General features: G+C 36.4%; 2 protein-coding genes across 18 annotated transcripts in view; one reads left to right on the top strand and one right to left on the bottom strand.

Moving 5' to 3' along the window:
• Positions 1–5,757, top strand: part of LOC118144429 (uncharacterized) — a 94,077-nt gene extending 88,320 nt beyond the window's left edge. The window contains exon 4 of the mRNA XM_078338166.1: positions 3,523–5,757. The gene's annotated coding sequence lies outside the window, so the exon portion shown is untranslated. The remainder of the gene's footprint in view (positions 1–3,522) is intronic.
• RIC8B (RIC8 guanine nucleotide exchange factor B) overlaps positions 1–23,302 on the bottom strand; it is a 112,959-nt gene that overhangs the window by 14,918 nt on the left and 74,739 nt on the right. For 13 of the 17 annotated variants that reach the window (XR_013522078.1, XR_013522077.1, XR_008473957.2 and 10 more), the window contains 3 exons: positions 19,754–19,898; positions 11,586–11,730; positions 1,299–1,418 (listed from right to left, as the gene is read on the bottom strand). Coding sequence is in view for 7 of the 17 variants with exons in the window: in XM_078337187.1 (XP_078193313.1) it covers positions 1,299–1,418; positions 11,586–11,730; positions 19,754–19,898 (410 nt within the window). In the remaining 10 variants the exon portion in view is untranslated. Of the gene's footprint in view, positions 1–1,298; positions 1,419–6,148; positions 6,267–11,585; positions 11,731–19,753; positions 19,899–23,302 lie in introns of all 17 variants that reach the window. The other 4 variants (XM_078337188.1, XM_002752943.6, XM_035258523.3 and 1 more) reach the window with 2 other exon arrangements.

Genomic DNA, 23,302 nt, shown 5'->3' with positions numbered 1-23,302 from the left:
TATCTTATCGGTGACTATTAATTCCTTCTGGGAGGGAACATGTCTGTTCTATACGAAGATATGGAAAATGTAATTTGCAAACAGGCAACAATGTCTTTTGAAGATTGTGAGCATGGTCAGTTAGCTGTAAATTCTAATCGTCTTGAGAAAGGATGAAAATTTAAAAGGACCAGGTGGAAGTTACTCGGTTCTCGTCATATTAGTTTTAAAGATAATTAAGCTTACTACTAAACAACCTCTACCACATTACCAGCATCATACTCTGTGGCTGGATAAATATCCAAACTTGTCACACTCCCCATGTCAGTCTTTTGTTCTTGTCCATTTCTACCCTAAGCCTCTGCTGTGCCCTTAATCTCTGCTTGTTTCTGTATTCTACCTTTCCCTTTCATGGTTGGCTTTCTGGCTTTTCCATTCCAATGGCACCTTCTTTTGATTGATGGATACTAGCCTTTACATAGTTACTGTGAAAAAGGAGATGGCCAGAAGAAATTACCTTTAAGTGGCAGCTGCCACCAACACACAGAAGCATTCATTCAAGATGGCTTAAAGAAGATAGTGATTCGATGTATGACTGGAAAATAGAGCGATTCAGCCAAGTATGAAAGGAATTATTTTCTAATAACTCCTCCAAGATGACTAGTTGTTGATTAGTATACACTTGATTTAATTATTTTCAAAACTGGTTATTTTTGGAGGGGAAGGAGGTGTAAAGCAAGAGGGGAAGGGGAATTTTTTGTTTTGTTTTTGTTAGAACTCCTAATTAATACAAGTCCCTGTTTTCAGAAAATCCTTCATTTGAGCTATTTCTTCTCACTTTTTCTTATTGGGTGCATGACATTTTAGAATTCTTGGTTTCAGCAGCAACCCAAAAAGGCATAATTGCAAACTTACACATCAAAAATGAAAAAAAAAAAAACAACAAAAAACAAAAGCATCATGATTTGAAACAAAAACTAAAACAGGCTAAAACAAAAATACAAGCAGCAGCAAAATCACTGAATCTAACTCACAGCATCTTTTTGAAGACAGGGAGGTTAGTTGGTTAAATATTACAGTGCTCTGGTAGTTACTATCTTAGCTTTGAGAATTTAAATGTTTAGGAATGAACATCCAGAAGCGGCACATGTAGAAAAACCATGGTAGCCAAGAGATATCTGAGCTACTGCTGCCTGGGCCACCTTATTCCAATCAACATGGATTTCCAGAGTTGCTGTTCTATGGTAACTCTCAGTGAGAGAGACAAAGAAATAGACCATTTTTAGAAACCAAGCAAAAAATGGATGGGAATACAATACCTGGAAAGTTTATCAAGCATGTTGACAAGTTTCATGGCTTCATATTCTTTTTGTTCTTCTGTCATTTCATCTATGGGGTTTGGCATTGGTTCCTCTAAATGACCAGTGATAAGATTAATGCTACAAAAAGAAAAAAAAGTTATGCTGTATGTTTTAAAATTATGCTCTTTCTATACTTTTCTGGTCCAACTTGTAAGTGATAATAAGAAAGAGTATAATAGCCAAAAAATTGGCAATAATTTCAATTTTATGGTATGGAACTGATATAGGAATTCTTTTAAATGGACTTTTCTACTAATTTGCTTTGGGAAATGGACTATAGTTGCTTTTATTAAAAAATGAAAACTGTCTTGCCAACTTTTTTTTTTAATGCATGGTTGCTTTTTAAAAATACAAAATTTGATTAGTGCCATTAGGATGAATATCCATGGATGCACAGCTTATCCATTAATTCTAAGGGACATATGATTTCAGGAAAGAAGAAATGAGGAAATCCATTTGGTGATACAGCATAAAACATAAAAAATATTGGAAAAATGATGACAGAGAGGCTGCAATCTGGAAATGAAAGCATGCCAATTTATAATCTCGGGAAATTAGTCCATTAGTGATACCACAGAGGGCAATGAATGTTTAAATAATAAAAGATAAAGCAGACAAACAATTTTAATTAGGTTTGATCTGGCCTAGATTTTAAAAAGGAATAAAATCTAGCCTACCAAGAGACAGGTATATCACCCTGGCTTTCTGGAAATAGATTTAATGCAGTACTTAAAATGAATACCTGGCATAAACTTTGTATGAGGCTATAATACCAAACAAACTATTCTCTTAGAAAAAAGCCATATTTTTTTTTTTGAGGTGAAGAAAAAAAAGATAACTCTTTCAATGCCTCCTAAATATCTACAACAAACATTTTTCTAGAGAAGCAGACAAGAGATTACAGTATCTTGTAGTAGCCAAGTACAGATAGTTTGTTTTTTGTTTTGTTTTTTTGATGGAGTCTCACTCTGTCACCCAGGTTGGAGTACAATGGCACCATCTCAGCTCACTGCAACCTCGGCCTCCCAGGTTCAAGTGATTCTCCTGCCTCAGCCTCCTGAGTAGCTGGGATTACAGGCACACGTAACCACGCCTGGCTAATTTTTGTATTTTTAGTAAATACAAAATACTAAAAACCTGATTTAAAACCTATCTTGCCATTCTTGCATAAGACCTACATCTAGAGCCATGCTTAAATTAGAAACCCATGGGTTTCGCCATGTTGGCCCAGCTGTTCCCAAACTCCTGAGCTCAAGTGATCCTCCCGCCTCAGCTTCCTAAAGTGCTGGGATTACAGGCGTGAGCCATGGTGCCCAGCCGCTAGTTTGTTTTTAATGATCAAATTAAATATCCTGCAAATAGCAATTACTAATAAATTGCTTTCTAGTTTCTATGAACACAAATGCTTTCAGGAGCCAGTTAAGATAAGCCAGTGAGTGAGTAGGTCAAATACACACAATGTGGAGTGCTGGGAGATTGGAATCAACTGGAAAACAGTCCCAAGTTAAAAAAAAAAATACTGGCCAAGACGGAGACACAGTGATTAATTAAATCTTCTGGTGGCCAGCTTGCAACCTGTTTGAGACTTCTGCTTGGGCAAGTTACTTTCTTTACTGACCAGGGCTTTTCTCATTTGGGGTAAAGACTAGCTTACCATGTACTGTTATCTATCACTATTAGATTTTCTTTTTCTACCTTCCTCGGAGGCTGCAAGGCATACAGATTCTTACAGAAGGACTCAATGCTCTCTATCCTTGAAAACCTGATTTAAAACCTATCTTGCCATTCTTGCATAAGACCTACATCTAGAGCCATGCTTAAATTAGAAACCCAATATATAAAACAGACCAAAGTGAATTGCTCAGGCAAAAAGGGGATGGAAATAGTCAAGGAGATGGGGGCCTAGAGTCCCTTTATTTGCCCCCTACCCACTTGTTTTCTCTTAAGGTACTTTCACAGGTTCTAGGACAACCAGAAAACCCAAAAAACTTTGTCATCTATTCCTAACCTTGGCTATACATTAGAATCACTTGAGAAAATTTTAAAAAAAGCTTGGGCCTCACCTTAGACCAACTAAATCTGTGTGTGTGTGTGGGGGGGGGTGTGGGTGCGCGCGTGGGCACGCCCAGAGTGCTTGCTTTAGACACCCATTGTGTGCTACTGTTTTCTCTCCTTTTTACAGGTAATCATAAAAGAGAAAAAGGCCTCTAGTTAGAGGCCATCAACAAAAGTGCTGAATGGGTCATCGTATTTCCTAAAAGTCAAGAACAAAGAAGACCCAGACAAGGCTTCTGAGAACTATGGAGATGTATCCAGATGCCACACTGAAAATACAATTCCACCACCCATCCATTATTTGCTCAGGCATATAACAAGATATCTCTTTTCACTGGTTTCTTTTCTGCCACCTGCTTAATTAGAAAAACAACTAGTCTTATAAAGAAATAAATGTGCTTATTATAGATACATACCACTTCCCAAGCAAAGAAAACCAGGCCTCAGAAGGAAGCATAAGGGAAGGCAGCTGAATTAACCATGAAGACCATGCTTACTTGCCTCTTGAGAGAGAACATCTCTCCTCCAGTTCAGTGGAGATGATGTGATTTGAAAAATCAGGCCTGTAGGCGGTTTTAGGATATAATGACTTTGCACACATGTAATCATATGCTCCAGGGAAAAAATATGTCAGGAGGACACACTGGTAAACTGTGGTATTGTGGGCACCACAGCATACAAAGTCACTATATGAATTCCTAGATTAGGACACAATTTGATGTTTTTCTTGGTTTACTTTAGAGCTTAGTGGAAATGAAGTCTGTTTTTCATGAGCTGACCTCAAGTCCCCTGGCTGCTAAAATGATATAATGGTTTGCTCTGAAATTAGCTACTGAAGTAATACAATTCTTTGCTATCTGAGTACAAAAGCAGGAGCCAGAAATTCATTCTTACAGAATAAGAACTCATTTTTTACCCATGGAGTAAGACATTTAAACCCCCCAGAGTCACTCTAGGGATTTGGGTTTCATTTTTTCGTTAAAAAGACATTTTCCCCTTGGATCTTCAGAAGAATGTAAACAAAGCCACAGAAAACACAAGTTAGGGCACTGAAGTACAGTGTACCACACTCCTATGGGAAAAATGCCAATGTACTGTGGCAGAAGGCAGAAGAACACTATCTCTTCTCCCGCTCCCCATTTCACACCAGAGTCTCATGTAGTTTCCCTACCCAGAAAGGAAGAGAAAACAAGTAATAGTCACCGTGACAACAGAGATGTGAGATTTCATAAAATAAGTTACTTTTGATGGGAAAATACCTGACACCTTTACAACCTCAAATAGTACAGTCTGAGACACCACAGTCCAGGTTTCAAGATCTTAACACTACGAAATTCTGGCGTTACTTTTATTTTATTCCAAACCTTGGAGTCTTAAAAAGCTTTAAGGACACTAATTGTGGTGGACATTTTATTGGGTAATTATATTTATCATGATCTTTTCCACCTTGTCTCTGCTCTCCTGTCCCATTTTCATAGCACTTCAGTTCTATTTATGACTTCCAATTAGGTGACAAGAAGTGTCTAAACTCTTATCTGTGGTATTGCATCATAAATATTGTATAGGACTATTACATGAACTGACAGCAGCTATGGGCCTGGAGACAAAAGGATTAAGACACACTAAAAAGGTATGGACAAATGAACACATGTATAAAACCTGAACTGTATTTCAAGTCTTTTGCTCTTTCTTCAAATTTTTGCTACCTTTGGCCAACATCAACAGTACTAGGTCATTTCACAAAAAAGATCCATTAGATGTTCATTCAGTTATATGAAAATTAACTTCAATCTCTACAATGTGTGGCTTAAATTGATTCAAAGCATTCTGATTTAAAAAGGAACTCTAAAGTCAACCTGCAGGAGCTGGGCAGGTAAGATAAGTGAATAGGATAAGCTGTCAAACCAAAGAAGCTTATGCCTCGTATGAAGGCAACCACAGCTACTCAATTCCATCAACTAGTTGCCACGTAGAATGCAGGCCCTATGTTACCAGAACTTCTAATTTTTCAAAGGTCAGAAATCATGATTTTCATCTAAAATAGCTGAATTATAAATGTTGGTAATTAAGAAGCACTGTGTAAAACAAAAAAGCATAAACACCAAATAACCAACAGTACATGGGGCAAACCAAACAAAACATACCTGTGGGCTAAATCCAGACAATTTGCAACCTCTACAAAAGGGATCACGGTTTTTAGGAAAAGGCATTTTGTAAGCCAAGACCAGGAAAGAAGGGGACAGATGGGTGGGAAAGGAAATATTATATGCAAATGAAGCTAAAACATCTTTGTAGGGGGAGGGGGGACCCCAGAATATATGGCTTTCCCAAAAAACAATATAAAGAACAAAAAAATTTACCATATCTGAATTTTTTTTTAAATTCTATTCCCTGGCTCCCATTCCTCAACTAGATGTAGAGCTTGATAAGGGAAGGGAACTCAATTATCTTGGTAACTTAATGCCGAAGAGGGGCTGACTGACTCAAAAAATTCATTCAACAAAAATTTACTGCCTACTGGGTGCTGGGCACATCTATATGAACAAAAACAGACCAAAAAAAAAAAAAAAAAACCCTCTTCCCTCATGGAGCTTATTTTTTAGAGGAGAAAGCAGACCTAATGAATAAGTTACATGGAACGTCAGAAGGTGCTAAGCACTGTGAGAAGAAAAGAGCAATGAAAAGAAGTATGAGGTGGAGTGGTAAAGGCAGGAGTGCATCAGCTATTAACAGGGGCACAGAACGGGTGATACCTGAGTGAAGACTTGAAGGAGGTGAGGGAATAAGATATGGCAGCTATCTGGAGGACAGATATTCCAGGTAGAAGGAACAGCAGTCAACAGGCCTCCGGCAGGAATGTGTTTGCAGTACCTGACACACAGTGAAGAGGTCAGTATGGCAACAGCATAGCAAGAAAGGGTGCAAGTATACCACTTCAAGGACTCTGACCCACTGCAGACTTCTGAACAGCTGACCAGTCCGATTTACATATTATAAGGATCACACTGACAGCTGTGTTGAGAACGAAATGAAGAGGAATAAAGGTAGAAGTAACAAAACCAGTGAGAAGGCTACTAAAATGATCTAGAGCGAGAGATTTTAGCTTGGACCAGAGTGGTAGCAGCGATGGCAAATAAAAAGGGTAATTAGATTCAGAATGTATTATGAAGATAGGACCAGAACTACCTGACAGATGTATGTGAATATTTACCAATTTAGAATGAATCAAATGGATTTGTGCGTTTTCAGGGATATCGGGGGTATACAGATACATTTTCTTCATTTTCTGATTTGGTTGTATCAAAGAAAGATAATAGATGCTCTGAGAACGTGGAAGCTATCTGAGGGGCAAACTCATTTCTCTCTCCGATTGGCTTTGAGACAGAATATAGTAGAAGTTAAAATAAGCTCTGACTTTACATCCATTAGGATGGCTCTTACTAAAAATCACAAAGACAACCCCAGAAAATAAATGTTGTGAGGATGTGGAGAAAAGGGAATCCTTGTACACTGAAGGTGGGGATATAAAACGGTACAGCTGATATGTAAAATATTATGGCAGTTTGGCAACAAAATTAAACACAAGAACTATCCACCACGTGATACAGCACTTCTGGGCATATACGCAGGAGAACAGAAAGTAGGGACTTGACAGATATTGGTACACACATGTTCAGCAGCATTATTCACAGCAACCAAAAGGTATATATATACTGTATATATACACAATGGAATATTATTCAGCCTTGAAGAAAATTTTAACATGTTTCAACAGAAATCTTAAAGACATTATTCTAAGTGACACTAGCCAGTCACAAAAGGAGATATATTGTATATGTTCGACTTATAGTCTTACAGAAAGTAAAATGATGGTTACCAGGAGCTAGAAGTAGGGGAATGGGTACAGTCTCACTGGGGACAAGGAAAAAGTTCTGAAGAGAGATAGTGCTGATGGTTGTACAACAGTGTAAGTGTACTTAATGCTATAAATTTATTCACTTAAAACTGACTAACATGGTAAATTTGATGTTACATATTTTATCCCCAAAGTAAAAAGGCAGAGTGAAGAGCACAATAAAACTTGCTCTGCCTACCTCAAAAAACAACAAAATTCCCAAAAACTACAACCTCTAGAGTCAGGCCGCCTGGCCACTTATGAATTGTTTGCTCTGGACAAATTACTTGATTCACTGCATTTAGTTTTCTCATCTGTAAAATGAGATTAATTCTACCTTAAAGGGTTGTTGTGAAGATGATATTAGACAGTATTTGTCGAGTTCTTAGAAAAGTACCTGGCACATATTAAGCACTCAATAAATACTACCTATCATTACTGGAGTTAGTGAACGACTTGCAGAGAAACAGGCAACACAGAAGGCCTCAGATGATCCAGGAGGTAAGTTACTCTATTCAGTCAAATCCTTACTATGAAGATGCATATGTAACCTTCATTAAGAATTACTGTATAAATGACACACTGATTCTACATAAAAGAAGTAGCATAAATTATGAAACTACATCCTAATTCAGGTTTTTGCATTACATTAGCAATGGAAAGAACTAGTGTAACATGGTGCCATTCTTTCATTTACTTATCTGATTTTTACTATGTATCTACCATGTATTAGCCAACATAAATATATACATACTGAATATATATACATAGGGGAATACCAAATTGCATCTAGGCAATTTAAAAAAAAGGCTTCAAAATGCCTTTTTAAATTATAGTGTTTTTCAAATGTTTCCCATGTCAGGCTGTTTAAGAGTAATAACCTTGACATAAAGGATACAGAAAACTGACGATTATGAATCTATAGCAAATAAACACTGGAGCAAAGCTCAGTACTGTAGTTAAGCTAATATACTAGGCCTCTTTCACCTCTGGTCTTTTAGAACTCTGAATTTAGATGTGTTTTATGACTGCTTCCAGTAATAGGTTCTAGTTCCTAGAAATGCTATTTTACATAAATACATCATCACAGCCCAAACTGGACAAAGAGAAAAATCTTCATGTCCTGGTTTCTGAGTCACTTACTTCAAGAAATATTGAATATTAAAAAAAAATTTATAAAGCCCAATATAATGAGACAACTATAAAAAGACTTGACTGAAGCAGATAGCAAAATCTTGACAAATAAAATGTATCTTGCCTTGTGCTGAAGAAACTGTTTGTACAGCTGGTGGCACAGCTACAGCTGAGAAAAATGTGGTCAACTAGAGGAAACACCCGAGTTTATTAGTACAATGATTTTAAGCTTTTGGATCTGATTATGAACTAGTGTGGTGTGTTAAGTGTACAAGGAGGTTCCCTAGGGTTTTGCTCACTTTTGGCCATCTGTTCCTCCTATCCACAAAGCAGCTTTTTAAAGACACCTCTTTGGGCCTCTAGATGCCTGTGCACCCTGTGAAAGCCACTCGTCTAAAAGGAGCCAAATGTCATTAGACACACATCTCTCAATTGATGTCTAGAATAATGTACAAACTGTGCCAGCCAGTTATATCACCTTTATAGTAAAGGGATCTCCATTCTCAGAGGCATAAGAGAAACAGGTATAAAAGTTAGAATTTAAGAATTTGGTTTCCCTTTGATACCGGACCAAAGTTTATCTGAAAACTTTCAACAAAACTGGCTATACATACAGCAAAAATTTATGTGGCATGTAACTCAATTCTATGAGTATATTTTCTCTAAGTGTGCTAATTGCAGAAAGCCATTTCCAGTCCATTAAATACATTTATTTTGACACAAAAAGCTTTGTTGTGATATTAACTGTCTCCCATAGCCTGAATGTAAGCTCCATACAATTCTTGGTTTCAGATTCCAGTAGAGGATTACAGGTTACCTTGGTGCATTAATCAGAATCCACTTAAAGTTTTGACAATTGGACTAGGGCCAACTGGATGAAGAGTAAGTTCTCTGCTTCTGCCAATAGTAGCAACTGTTGTGAATAAATGCATCACAAGAAAAGCAGAGTGAGATCTTGGGAACTCTGACTGGTGAATGGTAATCGGGGGTAAGGGAGTAAATAATCCTTTCAGATGCTAACTTTATAAGCTTGATTGGTAAAAAAATTTTTACAATTTTTAGGAAACAAGTTCTTTGAGCTCTGTGGATCACTCTGCAGAGTACAAAGGGTACTCCTGCTTGGGTAAAGTACTTTGTTTACCACCACTTCCATGGGGATCATTTGAACAAATATTTTAAAGTAACATTAAATATCTCACCATACTCTTTCACTTTAAAGAAGGAAAATTTAAGAGAAAGACATGCAAATCTATCTGAAGGGGGAAGATGTGATGCTACTTGAAAAAAACACATTTATACTTATAATGAGCAATGTTCAAAAAATACAACAAAATTTCACAATGGTGACTATTCTGACTACACAAACACACAATTCCTATGACTATTATAAGCAAAGTTCCAAGGCTGAAAATTGTATTTAGGGATGTAAGGCTTACATACAGAAACTTTCTATGACAAAAAGCCAAGAAAGTAATAATACTAATCATGGCTGTTCATTTCAACAAAAGATACTTCCTGAAACCTAACATCACTTCCACAATGTAACACAATTCTATTTTCCTCCTGTTATATAGTAGCATTCTGGTGCTTACTATATATATGACAATTACCATTATAGAAGTTATCTACTAAACAAAATTAACAATACATATTGAGATGTAAAGATATCAACCATCCATGAGTACTCATGGGTTTTTTTATCATAACTGAATGTGTCCACACACCCTGGGATATAAGAAATGCCTAATATAATTTCTACCTTCATTTAGAAATATGAGATTTCTCAAGTGGTGTATTTTAATAGCTCAAATCAAGAGGTCAATATTAAACTGATAAGGAAATATAGTTTGTAGAATGAAAAAAGCTAGTAAGACTAATTCAGAATGATGACTTCTATAATTAGATAAAGAAAGGAGCACAATTTCTCTATCTTAGCTTCAAATACTTGTCAGAGATAGCCAATTGATAATGTCTAAATGGTGGCAGTCTTAAGAAAATAGTGCTTAGAGTCATTGCCAGCTTTTTCCCCCAAAAGTCTTTATTTCTAGGACACACTTTATAAGATACTGCTGAGGCTGATGCCATTGGGGATGCTAAAAGTAACACTAGCTACTCAGACCTGATTTGCCAAGAAACAGGCCATATATGTCCTGTCTAATTGGGGACTGATCATCTCTTTCACCTTCTGACAACCCATTACTTTCATGTCAACAAGGCACAATGTATGTTTTTTAAAAGGATCAAATTTTGCAGATAAATATTGTCTACCCTCGATCAACTGCTGCGTGATCCACATCACACTCTAGAAGACGGCCAGCAGAAAGCACAGCATGTCAATGTCACCATGCCAAAAGGAAAGGGCAAGGAAATCTTCAAATGAAACCCATAAAAAAATGTAGCTCAAATAACTCCTAGTAAGCGGAAACTAAGAATTCACACAGGTTGAGGGTTACGAGTGGGATGGAAAGGATGGAGAGGGAATAGGAGGAAGAAGAGGTGGTTTATCTTGGGATAAAAGGGAATAATTATAATGTCCTTAATTTGTACGCACTGACTCAGAGAAGACTTCGTAGAGTCTCTGGTTTGCCTACTCAGTGCACCAATGTATCTGTTAAAAGATGATCTCTATATGTTTGTTTGATTAAAATTCACTGTGAAGCCAGACTTCTTTTCTTTTTATATTAATGTGTCTTGTTGCACTATTTTATTGACTTATAAAGGCTTTTATGCAAGGGGGAAGATCAGATCCTACATCTAGATTTCTGAAAAATACTGAAGCATCAAATAACTTAAATATGTGGTCTTGGTTATACCTTAAAAAATCTCAACCTATGGAAAGGAAAGCAAATTGTAAACAATAACACCTTTTCACTACAACCCAAACATACCAGCTCTCTTAGTACTTAGGAAAATATAATAAGCATGTTGAAAATATCATGCAGCAGAAAATTTCTTGCATTATTAGCCTTCTTCAATCACTTGAAGTCACTCTCTAAGGCACTAGCTATGAAACTGCCTCTAAAAACACCATTAAATGGAAAGCTTCCAAATCCACAAGAGAAAAGAAAACACTTGGAAAACGAAAGACAAGGGAAGTGAAAGGCAAATAACCAACTCAAAGGCACAGCCATAGTTAGGTGAAAAGAAATTTGATACTATACTTTGGTTTTGCATTTTTGTATTCTTCAGTGTCTGTGTCCTCATCCTCTGAGTACCAATTATCTCCTCTTCCTCCAGCCAAGAGGCCCCTGGCCGCCAACAGTCCTGCAGCATTCCCATAGCCAGTATATTTCAGCAGACTATCCACTGCAAAAACAGAATAGAATTTTAGATAGGAATCCTTGGGTCTTAATCATCATTGCCAATCACTCACCAACACAGGAAGGTTAAAGACACACACTATGGCAGTAAACTTAAATTGAGAGATCATCAAAATGTGGTAGTGGTTACACTGAACTACTTAGAAATTTTCCCATAGGTTCTGGAGATTAAGAGCCTTTTTTGAGGTATCAGAAACTCAGAGCTGTTCTGAACACCCTTTATGGCAAGAGTGGGGCCTCTGTGACTGCCAAGCCTTTGGTAAGGGTCATGCTTTAAGTTTCTGATTTCAGATCTTACTATTTAAAAATCCAGTTTTGGAGAAATAATAAGAAACTAGAGAGAGTGAAAGTCAGATTGTGATTTTAGCAATATGGCACATAATGTAAAGTATTTCTCTCATTCTTTGTTGGAACTGGAAGAAAAGGGCATAAGAAATAAGAAAACTTAAGGAAGGATATTAGCAAATAGAATAGGGAATAACTTACTGCTTTTTTAAAATAAAAAGTCAGCAAAAATATATAAGCATGTGAAGCCCATTAAGAAGGTAGACCGAGGGGTTAAACTGGTAGGATTTCAATAATGGCTCTATCAGTTACTAGCTGGCTGACTTGGGTAAGATATTTTGCAGCTTTATCCTAGTTTTCTAATCCGTGGAAATAGAATATAACTATCTACCTCACAAGTTAATATATGCAAAGTATGAAAAGTAACTGCCGCAAAGTAAACATTCATTCTTTTTCTCTGAGGAGAGTGGGCAAAATGATCATTTTAGAATTATCTTAGTTAAAAAAAAAAAAAGAGAAGCCTAATGAAAGTTTGGTTGAGGTTCTCTGTAAGTATTATCCTGCCAACAGGAAGAAGTGACTTCTAAGATCAGCCAACACACACAACTTTGGCAAGGGTAATTTCTAAATATCTTTAAGGAAGATGCTAAGCAATAACTGGCAGCTTTGTTTAGCAGTATTTCATTTTCTTCAGGTACTATTTCAAGGTAAACATTAGAATATTTAATCAAAAGGTAAGAATTGGGAAAATTTACTTAAGGCTTTTAACAGAACGTTTATAAAATGTCATCTAAAAGGCAACTGTAGGAAACATAACACACAATCTTATCCATGTATAAAGCCACAGTAAAATCTACGTCTGTAATTCAGATCACTTGCCTCAAAAAAGACAAAACAGAGGTGGAGAAGATTCAGACAAAGGCAATTAAAATGACTTTAGGGAACTGAAAGGGTTAGTGGAAAGGAAAATTGGTAAGGAAACTGGGTATATATGATCAGAGCATAAAATCATGGAGGACACGGACAGGATAAATATATTCTAGGATACAGGTGACAGTTACATTTTCAAATACCTGAACTAGAGGGTCCCTCTCATGACACTGAAAATAGGTGGTATGGGGATAAATAAAAGGAAGCCCTGATTTCAAAGAATATAGCAAACTGGTGAAATTTGTGCAAAAAGAAACATGGGCTAATAATATGAGCATATTAAATGATGCTGAAACTAGCCATTTTCAATCTTAAAACCTATTGGTAACTGTGGTCTCTCTGTAATAATTCTCAGTGGATGCTGGATAGAATCCTATTAGAATTACTGAATGAGGGTGGGGTAAGCCTGCTGAATAAATCTGATATGGTACCTCTTGCCGTCAGTGCCTCCCCAAGATGCAGTGCTTTAGATAAAAGAAAGAATCCTTAACAAGTACTAGCAGAAGGAATGAGTGTTCAGTGTATATAGTTATTAACATTCATGAAGGTCAGACATTTTCTTAATGACACTGTCAGACACAAAGCCACTGAAGGCAACAGATCACAGATCTAAACCCACACAAAATACCTTACAGACAGTAGGTGATACTATCATTGTAAGCATTACTGATAAAGCTTATTTTTAACAAAGGAGACAGTTTAGTGGATCCAGAAAAGAAATATTCATTACAATTAGGAAACTTTAAATTGAGATATGAATAAATGTTTAAATGAATATAAAGACAAAACAACAATAATTTTAAAAGTCACAAAATGGCAAAAGATTAAGAGAGTTTAAAAATGTAAAGGTTATGAAAAGCCAAAATAGGTTAAATAGAAGTAAACAAAATACTAAATAACTGTTCCCTTATGTAGAAAATCTCTCAGGAAGCCAGTTAGTGGCAAAAAACCCTGGCGATTTTATGAAAATCAAGTCAACTCCTCCTTTGCTGGAACAAACATTATGTGCTAACTCTGTGACAGGCAGTGTAGGTTACAAAGATGACTTAAGACATAGTTTGCTTCAAAGTAGATAAAGGATATAGCCAAGAGTTTTAAAATCACATGAACTTCTGTTAACAGGATAAAATACCCAAAAATTGGGGGCAGAGAAGGTGAGACAAATGAAATACAAAATCCTCACAGTGAGAAGCACTGAAGCAGTGTTTCTAACTACTTTTAAGTCTGTTTTCAAATACACCTTATATCAAGTAATATCCTACTTGATATTAGGAAAGTAGTAAAAGAAAAACTGACTGCACTTGGATGTTAAAGTGGGCTGCCAGGGCAAACAAAAGATTTTCTGGGTGGTTCTAAAAAAAAAAAAGAAACATACAAATGTATTTGTTCTTTGCATAGTAATTATCCATACAGTTATATGAAAATGCTGCCTAAATGAAACAATTCAGCATTTAGTCGAAAAGTTGCAAGAAGCATTTCACCACTATTTTACCAGGATGCTAGAGGGCACTATGAACAGAGAAAACCAACCATAGCAGCATTGTGCACAGTCAGAACTGCACTGGTAAAAACATAGACAGTTATACAAATGTGGGTTCTTCCAGATTCTAAAATAAAAGCAAAAAGTTTTTGCTCTTTTACCAAGAACAAAGAATGACAAGAACTAGATTCTACCCAGAGACCATTTCCCCCTTCTTTGTGAAAATCCTTTTCCTTCTCTAGTCAAATGCTGTAACTTTCAGAAGACTCAACTAGTAGCTTCCTCTTACTATCCTTATTTCCAGTCTCACACTTATCCATTTCTTATCCCATACAACTGTCCAAAATATCTTTGTAAAGCAAAAATAGGATTTTACAACCTTCCTGGATAAAATCTCTAATGTCTTCCACTAAAAACTAAGCTCAAATTCCAAAACAAGGCCTAAAGAACCCATTTTCTGGCTTCTGCAGTCTTTTCCAAATTTTTTCTCCTCAAGATTCCTCATGTTACTCTTTTCTATACATTCAAGGCTATTTCCTATTTCTCTGTCCCATTCCCTCTTCCAGGTTGCCATAGTATCTGGCACACTTCTCTCTTAGGGCACTTAACACAGTGTATTGAAATTACTCCTTTAAATGGGACAGTGTATTCGCCAGCCTGAATTTATAGAGAGCACAAACATTTGCTCTTTTATTAAACATTTATGGGGCACCTGCTATCTGTTAAGCACTGGGGATCCAGAGATGAGCAAGACATGATCTCTGACCGAAAGGAAACTCAGTGTCTAGAATGTAAGTTCAATAAATAAAGAGTTACAACACAGCAAATGTCAAAAGTATTAAAAACAGAGAAGGAAAAATGGCACAAAGGAAAAAATGATGGACTCTGACTGGGATGGTCAGAGAAATCTTCACAGAGAAGATGCTTAAATGGTCTTCAAGGATAAGTGAAGGTCGCCAAGGTAACAAAGATGAGGAAAAGCATTCCTCACAAAAGGAACAGCACCTGCCAAGACATGGAGATATGCCAAGAAATGGTGCAGTATAATCAGGCAAGAATAAAGAATTTAGTATGATTAAGCATGGAGTGTAACAGGGGAGTGGATTTAAAATACACTACACAGAAATTCTGGAGGTAATACTTGGATTTTATCATGCAGGTAACAGAATCACTGAAAGTTTTATATGGGGGGAATGACAAGATTATATTTGTATTTTATATCAATCCCTCTGTTAGCCATGTGGAAGACAAACTGAAGAAAATCTGACTAGAAACAGAAAGATGAGCTATTTTAATAGCTTATTAATAGTTAAAATAATTTTAAGGGCCTGTACTAAGATGGTGGCATGGAACAGAAAGAGGGAAATAAGTAAAAGATATTTAATAGGAGGTAGAATCTATAGATGTGGTTGTTATGACTTCTTAAGAAGGAATTCCTTAAAGAAGGAATCTAGGGTACCTCAAGTTTCTGGCTTTACAAACTAGACAGACAATGATTTTTGCAGAGAAAGTGATAGAAGGATAACAGAAAGGTTGAAGGTCATGGGAACAAAGATCATAAATCCAACTTTAGACATGAGTCTGAGGTACCAGTGAGAAACTCAGGTGGAGATGTCCAGTAGGCAAGTGGATAAATACAACTAGGATTCAAAAGAAAGGTTGGGGCTGAAGATACATAGATTTGGGAATCTCTTCAGCAACAGAAACCAAGGGAGAGGATGAGATTACTCAGTGAGCAATGTGAAGTGAGAATGGGGATCAGAAGATAACTTTAGGGAACACCAGCAACTAAATGTGAACAAGGACAGGAGCTAGCAAAACAGACTGAAAAAAAAGACGAGAGGTCAAAGGACATCTAGGAGTGTGTGGTAGTACAGAAACAAATAAAGTGGACAATAGCATCAACTGTTATGAGAGACGTAATAAGACAAAGACTAAAAAATACCCATTGCTTTTGAAAATCAGGTAATTTGTGACCTTACTGAGAGCATTTTCAGTGGTATTTGGGGGGAGGGAATGGTCGTGGAAAGCCTGACTTGCAGTAAGCTGAGGACTAAGTTTTTCAAGATGTTAAGAAGTGAAGGACAGTGATAGATGTAAATCTACCTATAGACTGGGGAAAGCACTCAGAGCAAGTTCAAAGAAAAAAGAATAAAGGGTAATAACTGATGGAACAAAGCTTCTGCAAACCATAAGAGAAATGATCGACAGGAAAGACAGACTGTTGAACTTCAAGCTAAAGAGACACCTATTCCTCTCAGACTGAAGTGGGTATACCAGTAAATTTATTGGTGTGGGGCTATGTGCTAAGGGTGTTCAAGCCTAATTTTTTGTAATTCAGCTCCTATACCACAAAGTCTACCACATACTGAGAATTAATGAATATGATAAAAGGTGGGGGGAACCCGGACCAAGGCAGGAGATTATTTTACAAATCATCTTCTTTTAATTAAACAATGTAAGGCCTATTTTTAGGCCCATAGTAGAAAATATACAATTCGCAGGGAGATTAAAAATAGTTATGTCAAGGCTCAACTGAACAAGTTAATGGCATGAGTACAAGTTAACCTGTGGGCCACTATGAGCCTACCACTGATGGGTATTTAAGACCCTTGAATGGTTCTTTCTGTGCCTCGTCTTCCATAAAATCTTGTCCTTTCTCTCTTACCTCTTTCTTAATGCAGTCTCTGTGTTCCTAACTCATTATAACTGCTGCTTGCTATCTGTCTCTACTTAGTGGTCTGACCTATGAGTCTTCTCTTTTTTTTTTTTTTTTTTTTCCTTTTTGGGCCTTCACCTCAGTGAGACCTGTGAGTCTTGATGAAGGGGCCTTCACTTTCAAACTTACTTGGCAAATCCTTAAGAGGACAGTTCAGACACTCTGATAAATTATTTGAATTTTATTTTAATAGTCTACCTCCAAACCCAAATTCCAAATCTGATCACTTTTAAGCTGAAGGTAGACTGCAGACATTTCTTTTTTTCTGTCCAGAAGGTTTTAAATTTGAACTAGTTGACAACATTTAAAAACAGACATTTTATGTAAAACTCCAGTGTTATAGCTTCTCTCGAAAACATGGAGCATCTGCTAATACTGGCCACATGTTCCTTCATGGTAACAATCAGTTGGAGCTAAATAGTAGCAACATCCTTTTTACAGTCTCCCATAGTCCCTTTGTCTCTCCACCTCAGCTGTCTCCCCAACAGTGAGCCAAGCCTCAGCTTTCATTTATCATCTTACATCTAGTCCATTTGACTTACTTTTATTACCAGCCTGGCTGCTGTAAGCATTTGAGTCTGTGACCCTTAAATAAAAAAGTAAAAAATATGTGGGCAGAAACACTGTTTATGTTATATACCTATGTAATCCCAGTGTCTCGCTCAAAAACATTTGTTGAATGAATGCCTGGTTATTTCAGAAGAATACATTTACTAAAATTATAATCAAATTGGAAGGAAAAAAATGATTATAATGCAGAATTGTTGAAGTCAAAGTAAAAAATATTATTTGCTAATGTAAGTTAGTTTTGGGCTCAAAGTTAGGACTATGAAGCTAAATCCTGGGTACAAGGAGGAACAAAACCAACCATTTCAAACTTAAAGACTTAATAAAATTCACTTATAAATGCAATATACAGTATCTGCTATGACACTCACTCACTGGTAAGGTTATTATATTTAGAAATATATTAGATATGTAATTATGTATTTAGATTTATATATTTATTTATATATTTAGATATGTAATTACAGAATAAACTATATTTTTGCCCATTTTAAAGCTTTTTAAAGGTATACAAAAATGCATGTTCATTATAGAAAAATTATACAGACCACTAAAAAACATCACCAGTACTCTTATTATTCAGAGTTAACAACAAATAATCTTTTGGTATATATTTTGACAAAGCTATTAAAATGAATAGATACACATATGTGTGGTTATTTATGCATATACATTTATAATTACACTTTAAACAGATTATTTCTGATCTCAAAAAAATCAATTCAATTTAGCCAGTATTTACAGATAACTATATACAAGGCACTATGCTAACCACTTAATTCCAAGATGCTAAATCAATCTTTTTTCAGTCATTAAAGCAGCAGCAAATGATCTAAAAAAAAAACAAAACAGATGCTAGTCTATAATTGTAGCAAATATAATTATTATGAGAGGAAATATGGCAGAATGAAAAGATAGGGCTCTTGACCTCAGCAACTGTGTGACATGTTACTGAAAGGCTCTTAAGTGGCAAGTTGCTTCATTTATGAAATTGAAATAATATTTACCTTAGGGGATCATTATGAGAATTAAAAGAGATTATACATAGAATGTCCAGCACTTGATATCTCTCAATTAATAATCACCATTATGATAACAATCAAATTAGGTTATTAACACACCATCTTAATGTGAACTTAAGTGGTTGGATCAAATGTCAGAAATGAAGTTTAAGAATAACAATTGACTTAAGATTTTAAAAAGGAGTGAACTTTTCCATCTCCAAATTATCTATCTTACAACTGGGGTAGTTTAAACAAAGCAGAATATAGATCTACTTAGATGGGATTTTATACTAGCACATTTATAAAGTAGAAGAAGAAAAAATAAGTGAGAAAAACTGAATAATCAAAGTTCCTTGTTTAGAGAACTGTTGTTTTGCAGAGTAAAAATCCATACAATTTTAGAAAATATCTTTCATTGTTGGATCTAGCTCAGTAGACAATCACTTTATATATACTCACAGAGTAGCATTTATTACACTGTAGTACAGTTATTTAAAAATTTCTCTCTACCACTATCTTACCTTTGTCTCAAGGGTATTATGCATTTTTAAAATTTCTATTCAGTATATTATATAGCTCATATTCAGTAACTACTGATTGGAAAACTTAGTAAAGAAACCAAAATTCCTATAGCTTTAATTCCAAGAGGAATTAAATAGAGGAATCAACCCAGACCTGTGCCTGTTTATTAAATTAGTAGCCCCTAAATTGCTGAAGCAACTTTTCATAATGGCTCTAAGTCTTGCCCCATTAAGATGAAGGCTGGGTTAAGGATACAGAGGGCAAAGTTTAAACATGAGTGTGTTTAAACATAATGTATCCGTCTTTGTATTTCTCAATAAATTCAGAAGCGTATAAAAATGCTTTTGATTATTAATTTTTACTAACTCCTCAGCCTCTCTAATAGAACATACAGTAAGCTTTGGAAAGAATGGAATGAGATGACCAGGACTAACACTATCAACTAAATTTCTCAAATTCCGTCTGAAAGATAAAAGGCAGAGGCAAAGAGAGTTTAACCTACCTCTCTCTTTGCAAAGGACAAAAAGGAATTCAGCAGCAATTTGCTTGACTCCAAGGTCAACATGTGTCATGAGGCGCACCAGCTTATTTCTCACAGTTGAGCCAACTTCAGGTCGATTTGTCACATCCCTCAAAGGTGGTAAAACCTGATGGCACAAATGCAAAAACCATCATCAATCGAGGTTACTAGAATGAGTGAGGATGGTACAATGCAACTGGCCAGTCTTGTAATGTCTACTGGGGTTTGGTTTGTAGGAGCAAAAAAAAAAGGTTAGCTTCCAAATAAAATAAAACTAAACAAAAAACAGACCTCAAGTGATTTTATGCCTGTAATGAGGTTTCATTTGATCAGAAACATTTCTTCACTGTACCATCATGCTATCCTCAAATGAATTTCTGAGTTTTTGTTCATCTCGGCACCTGGAATGCCTCAACTTGCCTCTATGAAAATCCATTTTGAAGTCTAGGTCAGGTCTTTCTTCCACGAAGACTTCCCTAATACCCTGAGTCGTACTGATTTTTACCTTCTCTCGGGTCCTCCAACATTTCTAGTATAGTAGAGTACACCTTATCCAAAACTCTTGGGACCAGAAGTGCTTCGAATTTCTGTTTTGGGGGAACTTTGAAATATTTATGTTATATATACTTAGGGATTAAGCATCCTTAATCCTAGAATCTGAAATCAAAAATGACCATTTCCTTTGAGCATCATGTTGGTGCTCAAAAAGTTGCAGATTTTGGAACATTCTGCACTTCTAGATTAGGGACACTTAACCTTTATTTAATTAAGAAAACTGTACTTATGTTTTCTAGTTGTTTAATTTTATAATAAAAATGGCTATTAATTTTTGAGCACTTTCTATGCATTAGTTGCTATAATAGATGGTATATATACATCATTTATAATCCTCACAGTAATCCTGCGAAGGAGGTAGTAACATCACTCTCATTCCTGTTTTGTATTAGGCTGGTGCAAAAGTAATTGTGGTTTTTGCTATTAAAAGTGATGGTAAATAGACTGATCCCCAGAGGGGTTATGAAACTTGCTCAGTTTTTCTGTTTGCTCACTCACTCACCCCTTTCTCCACCCACACACCTTTCTCCTGGTTCTCTTCCTATCTCACTGGTTGCTTTGTCTCAGGCTCTTTTGCCAATTCTCTTTTCTATTCCTCTTTTGTTAATGTTGGAATATTCAAGGGTTGAGTTCGTAGGCAACTTCATTATTTTTACTCACTCAATTTGTGATCTCATCCAGTTTTATGGCTTTATATAGTCTCTGCATTTTGATGACTCCCTAAATAGCAGTCCCCAACCTTTTGGCACCAGGGACTGGGCTGGTTTCATGGAAGGCAATTTTTCCACAGACCAGGGCTTGGGTGGGGGTTTGGAGATGAAACTGTTCCATCTCAGATCATCGGGCATTGGTTAGATTCTCATAAGGCGCACACAACCTAGATCCCTTGCATGCACAGTTTGTAACAGGGTTTGTGCTCCTATGAGAATCTAATGCTCCAGCTACTCTGACAGGAGGCATAGCTGAGGCAGTAATGCTCACCTGCTGGTCACCTACTGCTGTGCAGCCCAGTTACTAAAAAGCCATGGAGCAGTCCCTGGGGTTGGGGACCTCTGTCCTAAATTGGTATCTTCAATGCTGATTTCTTCCCTGACCTCCAAACTTTTTTTTTTAAATCACTGAAATGATAGGATTTTACAAAGAGTGATTGGAACCAATAGATTTAAGGGCAGAAATTATATTAAAATTGACTAATTTTCATTTTTTAAGATAATTATATATATGATAGATCCACATAGAGGATATTCAACCTAGTATAATATTAAATATACTGCCACCACCTTACTTACACTTACATACTGATTATAAAGCATATTAAAGTGTCATGAAGTCATCCTGTTAACTAGTGCTTTTCAGGCTAGTGACTTTCGACTAGAATGTGTATTCCAGTCAACGCACACCTGTGGATCTTGTTAAAATGCAGACTCTGATTCAGTTAAGTCTCGGTGGGACCCATGATTCATTCTGTTTCTTTTTTCTACCTTTCTTAAATTTTTATGTGTACCATACAGTACTGTTGTTTTTTTTGTATTTTATTTTTTTAATTTTTGGCCAGTAATGGTAGCTCACATCTATAGTCTCAGCAGTTTGGAGACTAATGCAGGAGGATCTGTTGACACCAGGAGCTTGAGACCAGCCTGGGCAACATAGCGAGACCCCATTTCTACCAAAAAAACAAAAAAGAAGAAGAAAAGAAAAAAGCTTTTTAAATTTTTGTGGGTATACAGTAGGTTATATATTTACGGGGTATATGAGATATTTTGATATAGGCATACCATGAATAATAATCACATCAGGGTAAATGAGGTACCCACCATTTACACCTTCTTTGTGTTACAAACAAGCCAATTATACTCTTTTAGTTGTTTTTAAAATGTGCAATAAATTATTGTTGATGTCACCTGTTGTGCTATCAAATACTACATTTTATTCACTCTATCGAACTACATTTTGTACCCATTAGCCATCCACACTCCTCCTTCTTCCTCTACTCCCCTACTGTCCTTCCCAGCCTCTGGTAACCATCATTCTATAGGTACAATGTTGTACAGAAGATCACTTGAACTTAATAATTTTACATTATTGAAATTTTACATCCATTGAATAATAACTCCCTATCTTCTCCACAGCCCTTGGTAACCACTATTCTATTCTGTGTTTCTGACCTCAAGACTTTTATAGACCTCTAAAATTTAGCAGGTCCTAAACAGGACTCTTGATATTCCCACCAAACCTGTTCCTTATGCACTTTTCTATCTCATTAAATGGTAAGTCCATTCTCCCAATTGCTTAGTACAAAAACCTTGGAAATATCCTTGACGCCTCTCTTTCATATCCACTTATCAGTGTATTATGTCAGCTCCACCTCTGAAATATACCCACAATCCAACCACTTCTCACCACCACCTCCAGTATTACCAAATCCAAGGTACCAATATTTCTTTCTGGACTAATACCACAGCCTTGTAAGCAGTCCCTGCTTCCATCCTGGTCACTCTATAATTTATTCTCTACATAGCAGCTAGGATGATCATTTGAATGTCAGATCACACCACTCCTCAAGTTCCCATGGTTCTTATCTCAGAGTAAAAGGCAAGGTCCTTACAACTTACAGGATTCCACATAATCTGGCTTCCTGCTACTTCTCTGACTTCATTTCTACTATTCTCCCTGCTTATGCTGTTACAGACACACAGACCTCCATGGGCCTTCTTAAACATGCCAAATACTTTCCTGCCTCAGTTCTTTTGCATTTGCTTCTCCCTTTGCTCAGAAACTCTCTTTCTAGAAACTTGCACGGCACTCTCCTTACTTCCTTCACGTATTTGCCCAAACTTATAGGAAACATTCCCTGACCATTCTATATCACTAACCTTTAGCAATCTCGTTTTGTAGACCTCCACCTCCTTCCTCTGCCATAATCTTCCTCATAGCACCTATCACCACCAGACATAGTATGTAATTATCTGTTTACTC

This window comes from Callithrix jacchus, chromosome 9 (genome assembly GCF_049354715.1).
Source record: "Callithrix jacchus isolate 240 chromosome 9, calJac240_pri, whole genome shotgun sequence".
Lineage (NCBI taxonomy): Eukaryota > Metazoa > Chordata > Mammalia > Primates > Cebidae > Callithrix > Callithrix jacchus.
The sequence above is the reverse complement of the archived record's forward strand: the minus strand, read 5'-3'. Positions and strand labels throughout refer to the sequence as shown.